At 43.3% G+C, this 19,630-nt stretch overlaps 1 protein-coding gene and 1 pseudogene across 2 annotated transcripts in view; both read left to right on the top strand.

Moving 5' to 3' along the window:
• LOC126512737 (chromobox protein homolog 1-like) overlaps positions 1–361 on the top strand; it is a 1,011-nt pseudogene extending 650 nt beyond the window's left edge.
• A 10,063-nt stretch (positions 362–10,424) lies between these two features.
• Positions 10,425–19,630, top strand: part of Asb9 (ankyrin repeat and SOCS box containing 9) — a 30,762-nt gene continuing 21,556 nt past the window's right edge. The window contains exons 1-2 of one of the 2 annotated variants that reach the window (XM_050160663.1): positions 10,425–10,518; positions 13,184–13,397. In XM_050160663.1, the coding sequence (XP_050016620.1) occupies positions 13,316–13,397 (82 nt within the window). In that variant the 5' untranslated portion in view covers positions 10,425–10,518; positions 13,184–13,315. Of the gene's footprint in view, positions 10,519–12,107; positions 12,245–13,183; positions 13,398–19,630 lie in introns of those variants that run through there. The other variant, XM_050160662.1, reaches the window with a different exon arrangement.

Genomic DNA, 19,630 nt, shown 5'->3' on the forward strand with positions numbered 1-19,630 from the left:
GAGAGAGAGAGAGACAGAGAGAGAGAGACAAAGAGAGAGAGAGAGAGAGAGAGAGAGAGAGAGAGAGAGAGAGAGAGAGAGAGCTGGCAGACCAAAGAAACATCTGTCTGCGAAGAAGAAAGAGTCAGAAAAGTAAGGAGGCTTTGCCTGGGGTCTGGAGCCTGCACGGATTATCAGAGCTACTGGCTCCAGTGGAGAGCTCATGATCCAGATGAAATGAAAGAGCTCTGAGGAGACTGACCTGGTCCCTGCCAAGGAAGGCAATGTCAAGTGCCCACAGGTTGTCATATACTTCTATGTGGAAAGGCTAATGTGGCATTCCTACCCCTCAGAGGATGATGATAGAAGAAACAAGAATTAGCCCACTTGAGTTCCAACCTTTGATTGTGAGTTTTAATGGGGGAGGAAGGAGTTCTACTTGTCTTGACACCACAGAGGTGGCTTGAGAAGATGTCCTTTGAAGAGCCAGCATAGTTTCTGTGCCCTGCAGCAGCCCAACTGCTTTACATCATTTCAAGATGTATATTTTGCATCCCCATCCCAGTGGAGTGGTGTTTCAAGGCAGCCATTCTGTGCCTCGCTAAGAAAGTGGAGGGCCTTGCATGCAGGCCACAACCTGTAGGACTTGGGTGTGGGAAAGCAAAGATACTGCTGATCTTCAGAGAGCATCTACACAACCCACAGTCTTCTTCCCGATAGTATTAATCACATTGTTACAGCCTAGCATGTGTGTAGTTTTTGACTATTACTGGTATATTAATTGGTGGTTGGAAGATTGGGGTAGGGAGGGAGGGAGATGGGTAGAATCATTTTGGTTAAATTTGGAGCCTGATTGAGGAAATGGTGAAACAGTAGAAAGAACAACTAACTAATGAATTGGTTCTATGTATTTTGAATATTTTGCCTTTTCAAAAAATTTCATTGGCACCATAGATGAAGACGGAGAAACTATTAAAAAAACTCTGTGAATATTGAAACCTACAGCCAAGGTGCTCCTGACCTGAGCTCATTGTGGACCAATGGAACTTTAGCCAGTTCCAGAGTTACCAAAGCTGGAAGATGGAAATTGACTGAGTAGGGACAGTATATATACATATATATATACATATATATACATATATATATACATATATATATATATATATATATATATATATATACAGGTGACCATTCTGCCTTAGTGGTGCTAATTCCTGACACGGGAGAAAAGATCTTTCCAATTATGAAGTTATAAATATCAGTTTGTCCATCCCTGCCACTGGCTCATGTATTGCAGGAGGGCCTATGGGAGGTGGGACAGGAGGGCCTGTACTCTTAGGGTGGAAACTCTTGGAGTCTCTGTTCTTTTTTGTTGTTGTTGCTTGTTTTTTTCTTGGCTTTGAACCCCAAAACTTCCCAGTAGGCTTAGTTACTGTTAACACAAATCCCACTGGGTCGGTTTAAGTGTTGAATGACTTCACAGGTCCCCTGTTCTCAGGAGATCAACTTTCATAGTGGGGTAGTAGTTCACTTGAGAATAAAAACTCTTCAGATTAACTGATATCCAAAATGCTGTCTTGAATCATGAGATAAAATCAATTTTTAGTATTGTCTAGACCTGCAACTAGAACTACATTGTAAAAATCTTTTAAAGCATATGTTAGATGTATGCAAAAACTTTGTTTAAAAGTAGACTTCATACCATACTGCCAGTTTTTGTCTTTAAACTATGGACTTATAAAAAATCAAAACATATCATTCATGTATGAAATTTTTAGACAATAAAAATTAGCAAATAACTGGCTTTGCATTCATGAAATAAGCGTTAAAATTTGAAGGTCCAATACAAAAACAGAATATAAAGCTTATTACTAACATTTGATATCAGTCACACATTGAAGTGATCATTTTATTTACATCTTCTTACTTTTGCAAGATTTATTTATTTTATTATTTTATGTACATAGTTGGTGTCCAAGGAATCAGATCCTCTGCAACTGGAGTTACAGATGGTTGTGAGCTGCCATGTGGGTGCTGGTTATTGAACCCATGTCCTCTGGAAGAGCAGCAAGTGCTCATAACCTCTGAGCCAAATCTCTAGCCCATCACTTTACTTTTTTAATGTGACCATAACATTTTTTTTTTTTTGGTTTTTCGAGACAGGGTTTCACTGTAGTTTTAGAGCCTGTCCTGGAACTAACTCCTGTAGACCAGGCTGGTCTCGAACTCACAGAGATCCGCCTGCCTTTGCCTCCCGAGTGCTGGGATTAAAGGCGTGTGCCACCACCGCCTGGCTTGTGTGAGTATTTTTATTAGTTCCATTAGTAGATCTTTTAAAGGATTTTATCGTATTAGTCAAGTTTTCATAGTTGGCACTAATATCAAACCACTTTTAAAGGATAAAATATGAATTACCAAACTGATAATATTTATAATTGACATTATGTCAATCCCAGCTTAGTTGTTATTCCTTCATTTATTTTTTTCCATTTCCAAACCATCCATTTCTACACAGAAACCTAACTCCCTACATTGAAATATTCACCATTCATAAATATAATATTTTTTAAACCTAATTTTCCCTTTACGAATTTCCAGGTGTCTTACTGGGAATTCTTAGATCTGCTGCTGACAGGAAAGGCAAGGCTTTACAAGGGTACTGGGCAACCTGAACGACAGCTGGTGGTGATGAGCTGCTGACTTAGGCAGCTACAGAGCCAGCAGGTGGCTGCAATAGTGCATTTGGGGGCTGGGAGCACAACTCTTGTGGGAAGATAATGATGAGAAAGGCTTCTGTACCAGCTGTTCTAGTGCCTGTCATTTTTCTGATGTCAAAGTCCATTCTTTTACCCACATAGTGGGACAAATCAGTGACCCAAGGTGACAGAAGTAACTGGTTTCAAAACCACCATGTCAGCATGGATGAGAGCCAGATGCTCTCCTCCTCCCTGCCCACCAAGGCCTGAAATAGTTAAGAGAGCTGGCTCTGAGGTCATAAGGCCTGGAGAGGTGCCCCTTCCCAATACCAGCTGCAACACTCAGGAGAGCAGACCCTGCCCCTCACCTGAGCAGTAAAGTAGAGCCAATCCTGTTGGCGGAGGTGAGGGTGAGCCGGCCCTGTAGTTATGAGCATGGCAGAGCTGTTCCCATTACTCACCTGTCCTGTGACAGTATGGGTCGGGTAGAGATGCCCTCCCCACTTTCTATCAATGCCCGAGGCAGGTGGAAAATCTGGTCCTGTGGTCAGAAGAGCAGGATGGCTGGCCCTGTCCCTCATCCTCTGCAGCACTCAGGAGAGTGGCCCCTATGCCATGCCTGGGCACCACAGTAGAGCTGACCCTGAAGGTGTAGGTGTGGGGGATCTGACCCTGAGGATGCAAAAGCAGAAGAACTGACGCCACCCGTTGCTCATAGCAGGAAGGAGTGAACTCAGCAGGACCATGCAGGAGAGCTCACCCGGACAGGAAGGACAAAGGTGAGCTGGTAGGCTGACCAACCTTGCAACTCCCCAGGCCCAGAACTAGGGTTGTGATGGTCCACTTCAGCATCCGCTCCATCTGTGGTCTGCTGGAACACGCGAAGCGACCAGTCCTGCAGACACAAAGCTGCAGGATCTCCACAACACAGTGCAACAGCAGGATATCCAAGAGGAACCCCAGTGAGGGCCCAGCATTGATAGTGTAACAGAAACTAGAGACCTCAAACCAGACCAAGGACTCTCTGCAATGAACACTTCAAGTAAAGATACATGGACAAAAGGGTGTACTATGTGACTCACTGTGTCACACTGCAACTTCCATGAAAAAAAAAACTGATTCCTTTTCCTTTTCTCTTTCTTTTTTTCTTTTAAATTTTATTTATTTTGGAGGGGAGGTTGCCAGGGCAGAGGGTGGATATGAAGGGACACTGAAATGAATGGGATGTGGATGCATGATGTGAAAGACACAAAGAATAAATAAAAGAAGGGGGAAAAAGTCATCACATGATCTCGCCATGAGATGCCAGCTATTGTGGTTTCTTTTATTGTTTAATTAATAAAGAAAGCTCAGGAGTCAAATATTAAGGAATAAACCTGATTGATCCACGGAGCAATGGAGAAATCATCACCTGACCCTCTTCTCCACCTTCCCTGATCGAAAAACATGCACATCTTTTAATCCCTTCCTTATTATTATGTGTCCCTCTATCTTCCTCTGAGTCGGCCAGAATACACTATGTGTCCACTCCATTGGCAGTCTCTGAGCATCAGCCCAAACAAATCTCCAGCAACACTAAACCTCTGAAGCTGTAAGCCAGCCCCAATTAAATGTTTTCCTTTGTAAGAGTTGTTGTAGTCACGGTTTCTCTTCATAGCAATAGGAACCCTAAGACAGGGGGTATATTATTGTATCATATTCCAAAATCAAACCTTGAACCTTTGTAAATATTTTAAAATTTCAAATAATTGCATAAAAAGGCTGGAAATGTGTGCATGAACGTATGTGAAAATTATGACATTTTTGGTAAGTATATTATCAAAGGCAGAAACTGTAAAAGAAAAGGATTAACTAGAATACATTAAAGTCTTACAGCAAAATGCCATATATTAGGTAAAATGGTGAGCTCAAATGGAGCTCAAATCTGTGTGTGATGTGTGTGGTAGTTCTAATACTAATATTCTGATCATTAAAGAGGAAAGACATTCTCTATCCTTGCCCTTAGAGTCCTTACCAAGTGGAGAATGGGAAGCAACAGTTTGACATTCTTTGTGCTGAACATGGTGTTAATGCTCAAGTCTTACTTGCTGAGTTATTGCTTATAAAGTCTGAAACATAAAGGACATACTGGTTACTTTTTAGAAGCTATTAAAGAAATGGTCGAGATTTTTTATATTGAAAAGAGATTCTTCTATCTTATAATATATCCCAACCACAGTTTTCCCTCACTCCACTCCTCCCCACGTCACCTCTCCCCCCTATCTACTTCCCTTCCATTTCCTCTTCAGAAGAGAGCAGGATTCCAGGAGATGAAAGCCAAAGAGAATAAAGCAAGATACAGTAAGACAAGGTAAAAATCATCATATTGAGGTTGGACAAGGCAACCCAATAGGAAGAAAACAGTCAAAAGAACAGGAAAAAGAGTTGGAGATAACCCACTCCCACTGTTAATAGTCCCACAAAACCACCAAGCTGTCAACCATAATATATGCAGAGGGCCTGGTCCAGACCCATGTAAGGATCTACCTGTGCTTGCCATTTCCATCTCTGTGAGCTCAAATGAGCCCAGCTTAGTTGATTCAGTGGGCCGTGCTCTCTTGGGAGCCTCCATCCCTTCTGACTCATGCAATCTTTCTTTCTCCTCTTCCTTGGGATTCCCCTGAGCTCCAAGGGAAGGCACCCAATGGAGACAGACCTCTAATTTCGACACTCGCTCTGTATAAGGTCTGTCTGTGGGTCTCTGCACACGCTTGTATCTGCTGCCAGAGGAGACCTTTCTGATGACAACTGGACAAGGCTCCTATCTATGTGTATAGCAGAATATCATTAGGAATCATTTCACTGATCCTTTTTAGACTAATCATGATTTTTTCTAATCTAGATCTCTGGGCTATTCAGTATATTATTTAGTTTTCTTTACAGGCTATAGTATACATATTGTTGGTGACAAAAATATATCAACTCATTTGTCATGAGATGGTCCATCTTTTGCGGTCATAAGTGGATACAAATTGACTTTTTTATAAAATATAAATCATTGAAGAATTTTTGCAAATCTTGGGGAAGTTATGGGCTATTTCAGACTCTATAGCATCAGGTTAAGAGTGGACAAGAGCAGAAATAAAAAGGTTTGGGTTAAAGAGTTACAGTGATGGGCAACTGCTTTAGAGAAGTATGTTAAGCAAGGTCCTTGTCTTGGTGTTTCTATTGCTGTGAAGAGACAGCACAACCACAGGAACTCTTATAAAGGAAACATTTAATTGGGGTGGCTTGCTTACAGTTCCAGAGATTCAGTCTATTATCATGATGGTGGGGGGCATGGTGGTGTGCAGGCAGACAAGGTGCTGGCTGCATTTTGATCAGAAGGAAACAGGAAGTGGTCTGTGAAACTGGGGGATAACTTGAGCATGGGAAATCTCAATGCCTGTCCCCCAGAGTGACACGTTTGCTCCAACAAGGCCATACATACTCCAAGAAAGCCAAACCTCCTAATAGTGCCACTTCTTATGAGCTTATGGGTCTCAATTACATTCAAACCACCACACTCCACTCCCTGGCCCACATAAGTTTTTTTTTTAACAATATCATAATGCAAAGTGCATTTAATCCAACTTCAAAGGTTACTGTAGTCTGTCACACTCTCAACAATGTTTAAAAGTCCAAAGTTCAAAATCTCTTCTGAGAATTATGTAATCTTTTAACTTTAATTCCCTTTAAAACAAAAATAGAAAAAAACAGATCACACACTTCCAATATTTAATGACACAAGATATACATAACCATTTCAAAACCTACAGAAGGAGCACAGTGAGGAAATACTGGACCAAAGCAAGACTGAAAACCAGCTGGGCAAATTCCAAACTTTGCGTCTTCATGTTTGATGTCAAAATGCTGTTCACCTTTATTAATTGCAGCACATGTCTTTCTCTTGGGCGGGTTCCTCTTCCTGTAGCAACTCTTCTTGGCAGGTATTCTATGGCTCTGGCATCTCTAACATTTTGGGGTCTCCAAGGCAATCCAGGCTTCAACTTCACAGCTTCACACAAAAGTCCTCTCTTGGCCTCTATTCAGGGACATCCTTGACGCATGCCTGGCCTCAGCAATGTTCCTTAGCCTCAGGGGCAAATTCCATAACCCCTTTCTTTTATCCCTAACTGCAGAACTATGTGGCCAATGCTGCCAAGTTCTGCTGCTTACTGGGCCTGGAACATGCCCCCTCATTCAATTACATCTTTACCAGCTTTCTGTCCTTCACTAAGCTTAACTGTTCTGAAACTGAATCTCTAGATTGGGCTAGCTCCAAACTCAGAGATCTGCCAACCTCCACCCCTGAGAACTGGGATTAAAGGGGTGCACCACCACACCTAGCTGTATGTTTTTCTTTAGTTCCTTTTTACAAGTTGGGCATTTAGCTGGCTGGGATGGTGCCTGGAAGTCACCATTCCCTTTATTCATTTCTTAATCTGTTTATCTCCTTGAACACAGGATTTATCTATTCCACTTCTTAGTGCACCTTCTCTCAATCTGTACATTTTGTATTTTTATTTGCTCAGCTTGCTCCTTTTCATTATAAATCTTCAGAGGTAGCACTGATAACCACAAAACAGAGTTTATACTAGGCTGTTTTGAGATTTCCTCTGCCAATGGAATTAATCCAAATCTCTTCCCTTTAGCCTCAGGCAGACTCTTCAGACAAGGGCAAAATGCAGCCACATTCTTCACCAAAATATTACAAGAACAATCTTTAGGCAACATACTAAAATAATTTTCTTTTGAAACATTTTGAGGTAGCCCCCACAGTTTATCAAATCACACTCAGCACCATTCTTCCATGCTCCTACTGTAATGGTAAAAGTAAAACACTGCATATCCCCAAATGGCTGCAGTGGGCAGCGAGCCATGAGACCACGCTGCAGGGCCCCGAAGTGCAGGCAGCGGGCCCCTAGACCGCGGCAGGTAACGAAGGCAGCAGGGTTCCAGGCAGGAAGCCATGTGGTGGGTGAGAGACACGAGGTGTATAGGCACACCATGAAGAGTGAACTTGGATATTTATTTAGTGGGCTATGGAAGAGAAGGGGAGAACAGGGAAGAGGAAAGAGAGAGAGAGAGAGAGAGAGAGAGAGAGAGAGAAAGTGAGAAAGAAAGAAAAAGAAACAGAGGGGGAAGGGGAGAAGTGGGGAGAAGGGAGAGACAGAAGCTGCCTCTTAGAGAGGGAGATGGAAAGGAAGAGACTCATGTTGGAAGCTGAAGATCTGCTTGCCTCAGCGGACAGGGGAGGCAGTAGGCTTGTCTTGTCTCTTAAAGAGACAGGATAGATCATTACACCTGCTATTATGACCCACTAAACAGTATTTAAAGCATTCCATTGAGTTCCTAACCCCAACTCCCAAATTCTATATTTCTCCAAACAAAAATCTGGTCAGGCTTATCACAGCAATATCCCAGACCCTGGTACCGACTTCTGTCTTAGTTAGGGTTTTTACTGCTGTGGAGAGACCCCCTGACCACAGCAACTCTGATAAAGGAAATCATTTAATTGACGTAGATGGCTTACAGTTCCAGAGGTTCAGTTCATTGTCATCATGGCAGGGTAAACGGCAGTGTGCAGGCAGACTTGGTACTGGCTATATCTTGATCAGAAGGCAGCAGGAAGTAGACTCAGTGTCATGCTGAGTGAAACTTAAGCGAAAGAGACCTCAAAGTATGTCTCCACAGTAACACACTTCCTCAAACAAGGACACACCTTACTTCAACAAAGTCCACACCTCCTAATATGAAACCCCCTTTGGCAACCATTTTCTTTCAAACCACCACAGTCCCGATGGGGTAACTGATTTTTAAAATTATTATTCATTATGTATATAATATTTGCTAGTTAGTTTTTACTGTTGTGGGTTTTAGTGATTTATTTCAATGTATTTTCAGTACAATAATCCACCTTTCCCTCTCTTGGTAGGATATATATTCCAAGTCTCTAGAGGATGCCTTAAACCTTAGGTAGTCCTGAATCCAGTCTGTATGCTTTTCCCATATCTACACACTCATGAAAAGTTTATTTTAGAAACTAAGTAGAAGAGATTACCAGTAATACATGATAGTAAAATAGAATAATTATAATAATATACAAACAACCTGTGTCTAACATCAGAAGAATAGGCTAAACATGTGCTGTATGTGCAGAGTGCCCAGACCCAATTGATACAAACTGTAACACAATTCTTACACTTAAGGCTCAGGGAGAATCATGGGAGAGAGGATGGAAAGATTCCAGACATGACAGGGAAGCTGCACCCAGGAATATTAAAAATTATGACTGCTGAAACAAGATCTGCATAGTAACACCAATTCACATTCCAGCCTGGATGGGGGAAATTTCACAAGGTCCCATCCCTAGATGACGAACTGTAGGCAACTGATAGTTGCTGAGAGAAGGGGAATCACTCTTTGCTGGGGATCAACTCCCTGATAGGTTATTCTGCCCCAAGTGGTCAGCCCCAAACTCCTGTATATATGCACAACTTCAAAAGGGACTCAGTAGGTTATATATATTCTTGAAAAAGAAATAAAAAATTGGCAAGAGACTTGGCTCTAGAGGAGATCCGAGGTGTCCATGGGGATGTCCCCAGCTAGGTCCTTGGTCAGCAGAGGAGAGGGTGTGCCTGAATTGTCCTTGCCCCACCATCACACTGATGATTATCTTGAATATCACCATAGAGTTTTGGTCCTGTGACGGATGGAGATAGAGACAGAGACCCTCATCAGAGCAACAGACTGAGCCCCCAAGGTCCAGCTGAAAGGCAGAAGGAGGGAGAAGATGAGCAAGGAAGTCAGGACCGCGAGGGGTTGGTCCACCCACTGAGACAGTGTGCCTGTTCTAATGGGAGCTCACCAAAGCCAGCTGGACCTGGTCTGAATGAGCATGTGGAACAAACTGGATTCTCTGATTGTGGCTGACAATGGGGGCTGACTGAGAAGCCATTGATAAAGGCACTGGGACTTATTTTTATGGCATGTTCTGGCTTTTTGGGACCCTAGTCTATATGGATGCACAGCTCCCTAGGCCTGGACGGAGGGGGGGAGAGCCTTGGACTTCCCACAGGGCAGGGTTCCCTGCCCTCTCTCAAGCAGGGTGGGAGAGGGAGGAGGGGGTGTGGGGGAGCGGGAGGGGATTGGGAGGAGGGAAGGAAGTGAAAATAATTAAATGGAAAAATAAAAATTAAAAAAAATAAAAATTTAGATTATAAAATGAAACATTTCCCCAGCCATTAAAAGAAATGAAGCTGTGTGGTTTGAAGGAATTGTTTTGTAGTCTAAGACAAGTATGTGCTTTCTCTTACTTGTAGTTCTTATATATATTCAAGTATCTATATATACATAAAAATTCAAGTATATATAAAATCACACACACACACACACACACACACACACACACACACACACACACACACATAAACCAGAGGAACAAATAGACTAACAGGATGAGGAAGGGTTAAAACAAGGACCATAGGGGGGGTACACTGAGAAATATGCCTAACATACATTGGATAATTGTGTGGAAATGTATATGTGGAACATGGCAACGTGTATGATGAACGCATACAATAAAATTAAACTTCTAGTAATAAAGAGGTTTGAATATGTCCTCTCCTAGAATACTTTATCGGGCTGTACTCCTCTCTGTTTCCCTGTGAAGGTGTGAGATGGTACAACCAATGCCTATGTAAGCAGATGACATCAAGGGAACAGTGGGGGCATTGTGACATAGCACTGGGCTCAGTCAGCCAGGTTACTTGAACATCAGCTGTGTGGCTGTGCTGCCATCCCAGTTGATTTGAAAACCAAGGTAATAACTTAAATGTATATCGGGGATGGGGTATGAGCAGTTGAGTGGGTAGTATAGATACTATATGGAGTGATGGCTTATGTGTTAGGCAGTACGAAGCAAGAGAAATTTCAGTCTGCTGGTCTGAATGATGCACAATTGAAAACCTGTGAATTATTTCCACACTTTCTTCACTGATTGGTTTTACAATGTAGTTGGCCACAAGTGACTGAAATCATGGGAAGTTGAGCATGACCTTAAGTGTCTTTTGGCCATTTGAACTTCTTCTGTTGAGAATTCTCTGTTCAGTTCAGTGCCCCATTTTTATAATTGGGTTGATTAGCCTTTTACAGTCTAGTCTTTTTCAGACCCAGGCCAGCTGGCCTTTGTGAGTTCCCGATAGAACATCCCCATTGTCTCAGTGTGGGTGCACCCCTCGCGGTCCTGAGTTCCTTGCTCGTGCTCTCTCTCCTTCTGCTCCTGATTTGGACCTTGAGATTTCAGTCCGGTGCTCCAATGTGGGTCTCTGTCTCTGTCTCCTTTCATCGCCTGATGAAGGTTAATATTCAGAGTAGGGATTGGCGAGATTTCAAGCCAAACCGGAGAACGGGTGGGATTTCAAGATCAGGGACTGGTGGGTTTGAGTTCAGAGATTGATGGGCTTTTAAGCTCAGGAGTGGTGGGTTTGAGCTCAGGGATGAGACCAGAGATTGGCGGGTTTGGGCAGGTTTTCAAACCTGGAAGTAGACTCAGACTTCTCACCCGACAAGAGTTACAGGCAGTTGTGAGCTGCCTGATGTGGGTGTTGGGAACCAAACTCTGGTTCTCTCCAGCCCCATAAGAATGTAATCTTGAATTAGTATTTCCGTTCTTTGGAATCTCTTCACTAGAGAAACTTGCAGATATGTCCAAAACAATGTATGTAGAAACTGCTTATGATATGTATCTAGCGGTCCAAAAAAATGGTCACATCCTGCTAGCATCATTGGGAACAAGGAAACCCTCTTTTTTTTTTTTTTTTTTTTTTTGATGTTTCAAGACAGGATTTCTCTGTGTAATCCTGACTGTCCTGGAACTCATTCTATAGAGCAGTCTGGCCTTGATCTCACAGAGACCCACCTGCCTCTGTCTCCCAAGTGCATTAAAGGCATGTACCATGACCACCAGGCAGAAGGAAGTACTTTTGTCACAATGCCAAATGCAGTGGAGAATAAAGAAATGAATATATCTATATATGGGGCAATAGAAAGCTTTCCAGACTAAATGTAAAATCTATAGGACAGGATGATAGTAAAATTATACTAATGATGTACAAGGGTAAGTGTATGTATGCACAGAAATGCATTAAAAATATGAAGGATGCCACCAGGTGCCACAATGCACACCTGTAATCATAGAACTCTGGAGGTGGAAAAGAAAAGAAAGGGTTTGCTCCTGGTTAGAGGCTCACCTGACTAAAAAGTGTGCTCAAGGTCAGCCTGAACCACAGAGCCATCTTTTATCTGAAAAAAGCGAACAAACAGCACACAGTGGTTACAACTAGTTACAAAATGTTTCAACTGAGAACCCAAACATCTCAAACAAACAAATCTCTAGCGTTTGAAAGCCGGCCTGTCCTTGAGAGTAGCTCAGAGACTTTTGGGGCTAAGATAGTCTCTTCAACCTGGAAGAGAAGGAAAGTGGGAATCTTTCCTGAAACAGTGATGTGGAGCGTGTAGTGTCCTGGTGCTGGAGAAGGTCACAGATGGTGAGTAGATAAGGGGCAGGAAAAGCAGCAAGCCACTGAGGCCAGGAGGCTCTGCTCATGCCAGGCTTCTTTCAAACCCATTGACGGTGGCCATATGAGTGATTGCCTGGAACCGGCACCCGGGATGAAAAGTGGAAATGGAAAAGTCACCTATACTGAAAGCCTAAATCCTCATGTAGGCAAACTGAGCCAACCTTAACGAAACAGCTCTCTTCCCAATGGGCAATTGAAAGGTAGTGAGTCTCTTTCACACCTGTGATCCATTTCTCTAACCTCAGCCGTCCGGCAGTTACTTACAGGTAGAACTAAAGTGTGTACAGGAAGGGCAACATGGGACATGGCATGAACTTGCAGCCCCCCAAAGAGGAAAGCAAGCCCTTTCTGTCCCTCTCCACCTCTACCCCGTGCATTTTTGTAACATACAGACACATTTTTCCATAAGACACTCCCAGCAAAATTGAAACCACATGTGCAGATGGCCAGGCTGGGCTGTACATGTTCTCATGCGAGCAGTTCCTCTGAGCTCTTGCAAAAGCAGCTTTCTCGGTTCTTGGATGCTGGGGCTTGTCCGCCCCGAAGTAGCAAACAGATCTCAGGAGTCTGAACAGTGGCCTCCTACACAGCCACCCAGCTCTTTTCATTACCCAAAAGTTACAAAGTGTAAATTTCTTTCGTGATAAACTCTAAAGCTTGCCCCCTGATTGGTCTCAGTTTAGAAAAGAAGGGGGCATGACATCAGCAACTTTGCAGACTTGAGGCCTGGGGGGCTGTTGTGGACTTTGGCCAGTCTCCAGCCTGCTAGGTGGAGAGTAAGTGTGAGTGTGTGTGTGTGTGCATGCATGTGTGGTATGCGGTGTGTGTATGTGTCTGTCTGCATGCGAATCTGTTTGACTACAGGTAGTTCTCACATAACCCTGCCTGTGCTGTTCTCTGCTGCAGACTGCCTGGACCAGGACGCGTGCAGTTCAGCCAACCACGGAACTGGAAATTCCAAGGGACATCAGGAGCATGTCATTCGGGTTTTCCTGAGCAGCTGAAGTGGAACGTAGTTTGCTGGCCTACGAGAGTACCATGGCTGGTGAACAAGGGGGCAGGAGTGACAAGCCAGGAGGCTCTCCTCACCTCAGATTCCTTTCAAATCCTTTGATGGGGGGTGAGTCATAGAAGCCGTGAACTCAGAGTGCCGGGGTGGGTGGCTAACATCAGGAGAGAGAAGAGAGCTGGACTGTGTCAGTGAGTGGGTCTTTCTGTGGGATATCCGCAGGGCAGCTACTAGACAGACGTCCATCCCTAGCTTGCTAGTCTGCATCCCTAATGTGATTATTTAAAAATCTACCTTTATCTGTAGAGTCATAAAGGTGAAACAAATTTTAATTATCTAGGAGCATTTTCTAGTGGTGAAAAGTTTTGCTGCAAGGAATCATTCTTTTGTGGGTCAGATATATTACTTATTAAATAGGAGGTTGAAGAGTTACTTATAAACAGCAGGGTTTGGGTCTCCTGTGTGGTCCAGGTTGGCCTTAAACTCATTCTCCTCTTGTCTCAGCCTCTGAAGTGCTGAGATTACAGGTGTGTGTGTGTGTGTGTGTGTGTGTGTATGCATACATGTGTGCATCACCATTATTGGGTCCTATAGGAACACTTAAATTGCTAAAACATTTCTTTTTTGTTAAAAGTTGTCCTAGACATTTTATATTTGGTGAGGCTAGGCTTGTCAAGGATGCTGGCTGATGGATTGACATTAGAAAGGAGTCTTAGAAAACACTGGAGGGTTGGAGGGTTTCCTACAGATGTGAAATGCACCTGTTGGGTGACAACGCTGCACGCTGGCTGGTGGAGAGTCTCATGCAGTCACTCGCTGTCGCTATCACGCTCCTGTTAGCACTCAGCAGGTTCAAGATGAAGCAATTCTGGGCCTAAGCGTTCAAGGAGACAGTATTCCACTCCGTTCACTGGTAGGCTGCCTGTAACACTTGTCTGCTGGAAGGACAACAAACGGGTTCTAAAGTCCCCTAGGACTTAATAATGTCTTTCTGCCCCGGTATGGAAAGGGAAAATGGGAAAACGATAGAAGGCAGACAGCACAAACTGCCTTCCATCTCTGATTGAGGAGGCAGGCTTGCACATTCTTCTTTTCTCTCCAATTTTCCTTGCAAACTCTGCCAATCCTCAGGGGTGAGCAGAGCGTCCATACACAAAGACAGAGCTGAATTTATTAGAATGCATAGAGCACACATTGGGAGTAGTAGGGAGGTCGAGTGGCATTAAGACTCACTGTCAAAAAAAAAAAAGGGTTTGATGACTATTTTTAAAGCACGAATCCCCTCGTTGTTGGAAACGGGGAATTCAGGGGCATTCTGAACAGTCGCTCCACAGCAGAGGCTTCTGCCTTTAGATTTGTTTTGTTTGTATGTGGGGAGAAGAACTAGCCACTTTCTCCTGGAGGATATGCTGCAGGCTCTTCCAGCTAGGACGGAGAGTACAATGGAGTCAATTTTGTGAGAATTAATTTGGAGAGATGGAACTGGATGATGAAGTGTGTGTGCGTGTGCGTGTGTGTGAACATAAAAGTGAGCGCATGCACTATATACCTGCGTGTGATGGTGGCGGACACAGGCCAACACTGGCTATATTTCTCTACTGCTCTCTATCTTGTTCTTTTGAGACAGGGTCTGTTTCTCATTGAACCTGGAGTATACATTTTGGCTAGATAAGTGGGAAGTTTGAAAGGGTGCTGGCTTTGGAGTGGAGTGACAAAGGAAGGGTGCAGAGTTCTCGCCCTCTAACTATGTTATATGTCCATGTTCCTGTATGTGTACATATGGGTGTGCGTGCATATGCATGTATATATGTGTGAAGGTCAGAGGTCATTCTTATGTGGAAAGCTTTTTAATAAGTTGACAGTCTTTCTGGCTTACCAGAGTTCTATTTTGGACATAAAGGAATGAATCCACATAGCCTGATGTTATGGGGCTAAGGATGGAAATGAATGCAGGTTGAGTGCAGAGAAGCCTCAGAATGTTCTGCAGAGGGCTTGTGGCTGAAACCCAGGGAAAGCAGAAATTTTCCAGTGGCCAAGAACTGGCACCTGGGGGCATCAAGAATGTGGAACCATTAAGTTCAGCAGAAAAGCAGAACCGGATTTCTGATACTACTATTCCATGCAGCCTAAAGGGTTAGCAGCTTTCAAAGACACAAGAATCACAGGATAGATGCCTGGACACTTGGCCATACCTGCTTGCTTACCTCCTCCGTCTCTGATCCAGAATGACAAACTCCCTCCCACCTTCCACACCCAACAGAACCATTGCACCCATGCAGCCCTCCCAGGTTTTTTCCTCTTCCCAAATAGACTTTTTTTTTTTTTTTTTTTTTTTTTTTTACTCTCTTTGCACCAGGGGTTAAAAAAAAAAAAACCCTCAGCAGTAACTTGTTACATTTTGTTTACACTTCTGAGGCCTTGACCTTGGTGAAGTGTGGAATGAAGAACATTCAGAATGTTGTTTCCAAAGTTGGCTCCAAGACACTCAGCTCAGTTGAGGGTACCCTCTGGCTCAAGGACACATCAGAGGGAAGCCTAGGACTGGGTATGGTTCATTCTTTTCTCTGCGCCTTTCTCTCAAGGAAGGGAGAAAAGGATGGGAAGATGGAGGGCCATTTCATCCAGAGATTTATTTAATGCTTGAATTTGCTGTCCCAGGGACAGGGAAAGAATACCATTCCTCCCCTGAAAGTACTTTGTTAGGAACTGAGTTGTACCTCCCCAAAGATACTTTGAAATCCTAACTTGTCTTTGCACTTCAAGAAGAGACTGCTATTGATAAACTGAGTGGCTGCAGGTATCATCACTAAAAACGAAGTCTCACTGGCGGGGCTTGGATCCTTAATCCCTGAAGACTGGTGTTTCAATAAGAAAAGGAGAGGGAGCATTCAGAGAGAATGATAGGAGGCAGAGGAGAGATTAAAGCGAGACATCTACGAACCAAGGGAAGCCAAGGATGAACGTCCAGTATCAGGAGCTAGGGGAGGATAGGAGGAATTCCTTGCTGAGACTTGGAAAGGGCATGTCCTTGCTGAAGCTGTCAGGCTTCCTTTAGACTCCCAGCCTCGACAACAGCAAGAGAATACATTCCAATTGTCTTAAGCCACCTAGTTTAATGTAGTTTGGAACAGAATTTTAGGAAACTAACTCACATTGCTTGTAGACACTTCACAGTGTCACATTGAAGGGTAAATTAACCTCCCTAACTCCATCTGTTATCCATCTATTAGTAAAGTTTAAAGCAACATTTTTTTTACATTTATTCCTTTTGTATGTGTGTGAGTGTGTGCCTGTGGAGGTCCCGAGGACAATTTGTGGGTATAGGTTCTCTCCTTCCACCATGTGGAGCCCGGGGATTGAACTCAGGCCGTTGGGCTTGGTGGCAAGTATCTCTACCTGCTGAGCCGTCTCTCTGGCAAAGTTGGTTTTCATTTGTTTGTGGGCCAGGAAGCTCATACATCTATAGGTAATTCTTGTAAAGGAAGAAAGTAGGTTTCATCTGGGGATGGGTTGGTTACTTTAAGATATTGTGGCAACTTGGCAGAGGATGCTCTGAAGGTGTCTTCTCTGTGAAAACAGAAGAGGCGATAGTGTGAAATTGTGGAGAGCAGGAGGGAGGAGGGTCCAGAGAGGGGGAAGAAGGGAAGAGAAGAGGAAAAGGAGGTGTATAATAGATGGAATAGGTATGACCATCTTGCCCAGCAGGTCTCATGTTCGCTCCACCCTCTCCTCATCAAGATTCTTCTCCAGTGTTGTAGTATCGGCTCATGCCACCAAATCTGCCTCTGCCAAGTCTCAGATACTCCAGTCTCTTTAGAGCAACTCCCTCCTCCCACTTTTGACCTTGCAAAATGTTTCCTAACGTGGACGGATTTATGCTACTGCCCCGCATTTACTAGAGTTCTTTGAGCTTCCTTAATAGCTCTTTTCAGAATGCAGCAATTAGTGCACTTTAAATCTCTCCTGAAATAATGGAAATCTTAGAAATTGTTCCAGAAAGCACAATAAAAGTGAAACGACAACCTTCCTAATGTGCCACAGGCTTGATGGAGACACTTTCCTTTTCTCGGGTAAGTTTAATGCCACTAATTGGAGGACTCATGGAGTAGTTTTGTCTTGAGTGTTTCCTGTGTTGTTCACTCATAAATCACAATGCTGGATTCATGCTGTTATCAGTGACCTCGTTTGGCATCCATTTTGTTTTTGGCTGTAAAACCAGATATAGACCATAGTTGAACAAATGCTCTTAATGAGTATTCAATATGCCAAGAGTGTGTACAATCTGTTGCATACAGTGACTCTCAAATTTCCAAGACTGTGGTGGAGTTGATGTAAAAAAGGTATTGTGGCCTTGAGTCTCCCCGTTATTTCATGGATAGTCTCCTCCCATGAGCACCGTCCTTGGTCTGATAGGAACATAGGCCCCTCTTTGCTTGTTCTCTTCTTTCTAGCTGGCACTTGTCAGGAAGTGGGAGAGGTTGCCTTAGGATTTTGTTGGCCATAGATTGAGCCTGTAGCTCATTGCTTACTTCAGACATGTGTCCTGGAAACTCCTGGAGAAGGGTGTTCTAGGTCTTTCCTGAGTTGGCTGTCACATGGAACAAAACTCAGCTTTCCTTCCCGTGTTTTATAGAGCAGAGGGTGTATGGATTATTTCTATCCTGCAACATTATGGTGTTTGATTTGTCCTCCCTTTTTCTCCCTCATCTGCTCCTTCCATCTCTCCCTTCCTCCCCCTTGCATGTGTAGTCTGTGCTGCGTCAATGCTAGAAACATGTTAATGTGTTACTCTTACCGGTATCAATATTTAGGTCTCTGCTATTCTGAGATATGCTAAGGGGAGAGGCCTTGTATGCACTTAAGAAACGTGTAGGCTAAGCTTAGACCTATGTTTTTCTTCTGGGCAGGAGCACGAGCTTAACAAATGTTATATCAAAATGGCTTTGGGGTTAGAAGGGTAACCCCTGTCTATTGTTGATGGAAATACATGGTGAGACAGCCACTTTGGAGAGTACTCTCAAGAGGCTAAACAGAAGTCTCATTTTTTGGGGGTGGGGGGGGAGTAGATACAAATAATTGAAAACATACATCTATCCCAAATATGGATAGGGATGTTTATAACAACATTATTACTAACCCCAAAGTGGAAACAACACAAATTTGCTTCACCTGGTGAATGAGTCAATAAAATGTAGTCTATCTATAACAGTGGTTATTTGACTAAAGATGGGAAGAAGTGCTAGTACATGCCACAGGGTGGATGCAGCTTAGAGCATGCTGAATTAAAGGCATCAGTTCCAAAGAACCACATAGCATACACTTTCACTTAGAAGAACTGTCTAGAATAGGCAAATCCTTGAAGACAAGAAACAGATCAATGGTTGTCGGGAGTTGGGGCAGGTGCAGATATCTAGCGAATGTTAATGGCCGTGAGGCTTCTTCACAAGGTAATGAAAATGGCCTGAGATCGATTGTGGTGCTGGTTGCAGACTCCTGCATTCATAATTAAAAGCATTGGGCTATATATACTTCCAATGGGCAGGTCATATGTGAGTTGTAGCTCAATGAAGATGTTCACTAGCTATCCAGATGTAGATATTAGTATCGTCAGCCTTGTGGTGTGTTCTCAAACCATATTTTATACTTCTAAAAGATGCAGGCTGTCTTTGCTCCCTCAGTACTGAATTGTGCATGATTTCAAAGCATCCATTAGACTTGGTTTGGGTCTTGGGGGAGGAGCATCATTCTGTATTTGCTGTAACAAAGAGGAATAATGTTTCTTTGATGATTAAGTAGGAACCGAGACCCAGTTTTGGGCCTTCAGTTAATAATATAGTTGCAACACTTTAATGACATCTGGGCAGAGATGTAATTTAGGCCCTAAATGACCTTCCTGGACTGTTTAGGCTGTCAAATATAATAATCTTAGACAGCATTAAAAATGCAGAGGGTTTTGACAGCTGTATTTCTTAGCAGCTGAGTGCTTGGAAGAAAACAAAAAACAAGCTAATCATGTCACCCTCAGCCATTGGTGTCCAGTTGCACATACACTAAAACTAATTTTCAAAACCATCCTCGAGATTTGTCTTTTCTTGCGGAGGATGTTCTGTGAATGGTGTCCTCCATGATCAGCGTCCAAAGGATGGGATTACCTGCAATTTTATTCTAACTCCGCATCCAACCTTTCTGTATGTATAATCTGAAATTAAAACTCCCTAGAAGCAGTGGTGCTTTTCCTGAGAGAATTAGGAACCCCTGCGGATGCTGTGAGGCTAGGTACCTAGTTCAAGATTTCGAAGCTAGGAAAAAGCCATTTCCCTTAAGGTGTTTTGTCTCCAGACCTT

Source organism: Alexandromys fortis, unplaced genomic scaffold (assembly GCF_014885135.2).
Source record: "Alexandromys fortis isolate MF-2015 unplaced genomic scaffold, M_Fortis_MF-2015_v1.1 scaffold_120, whole genome shotgun sequence".
Classification (NCBI taxonomy): Eukaryota; Metazoa; Chordata; class Mammalia; order Rodentia; family Cricetidae; genus Alexandromys; species Alexandromys fortis.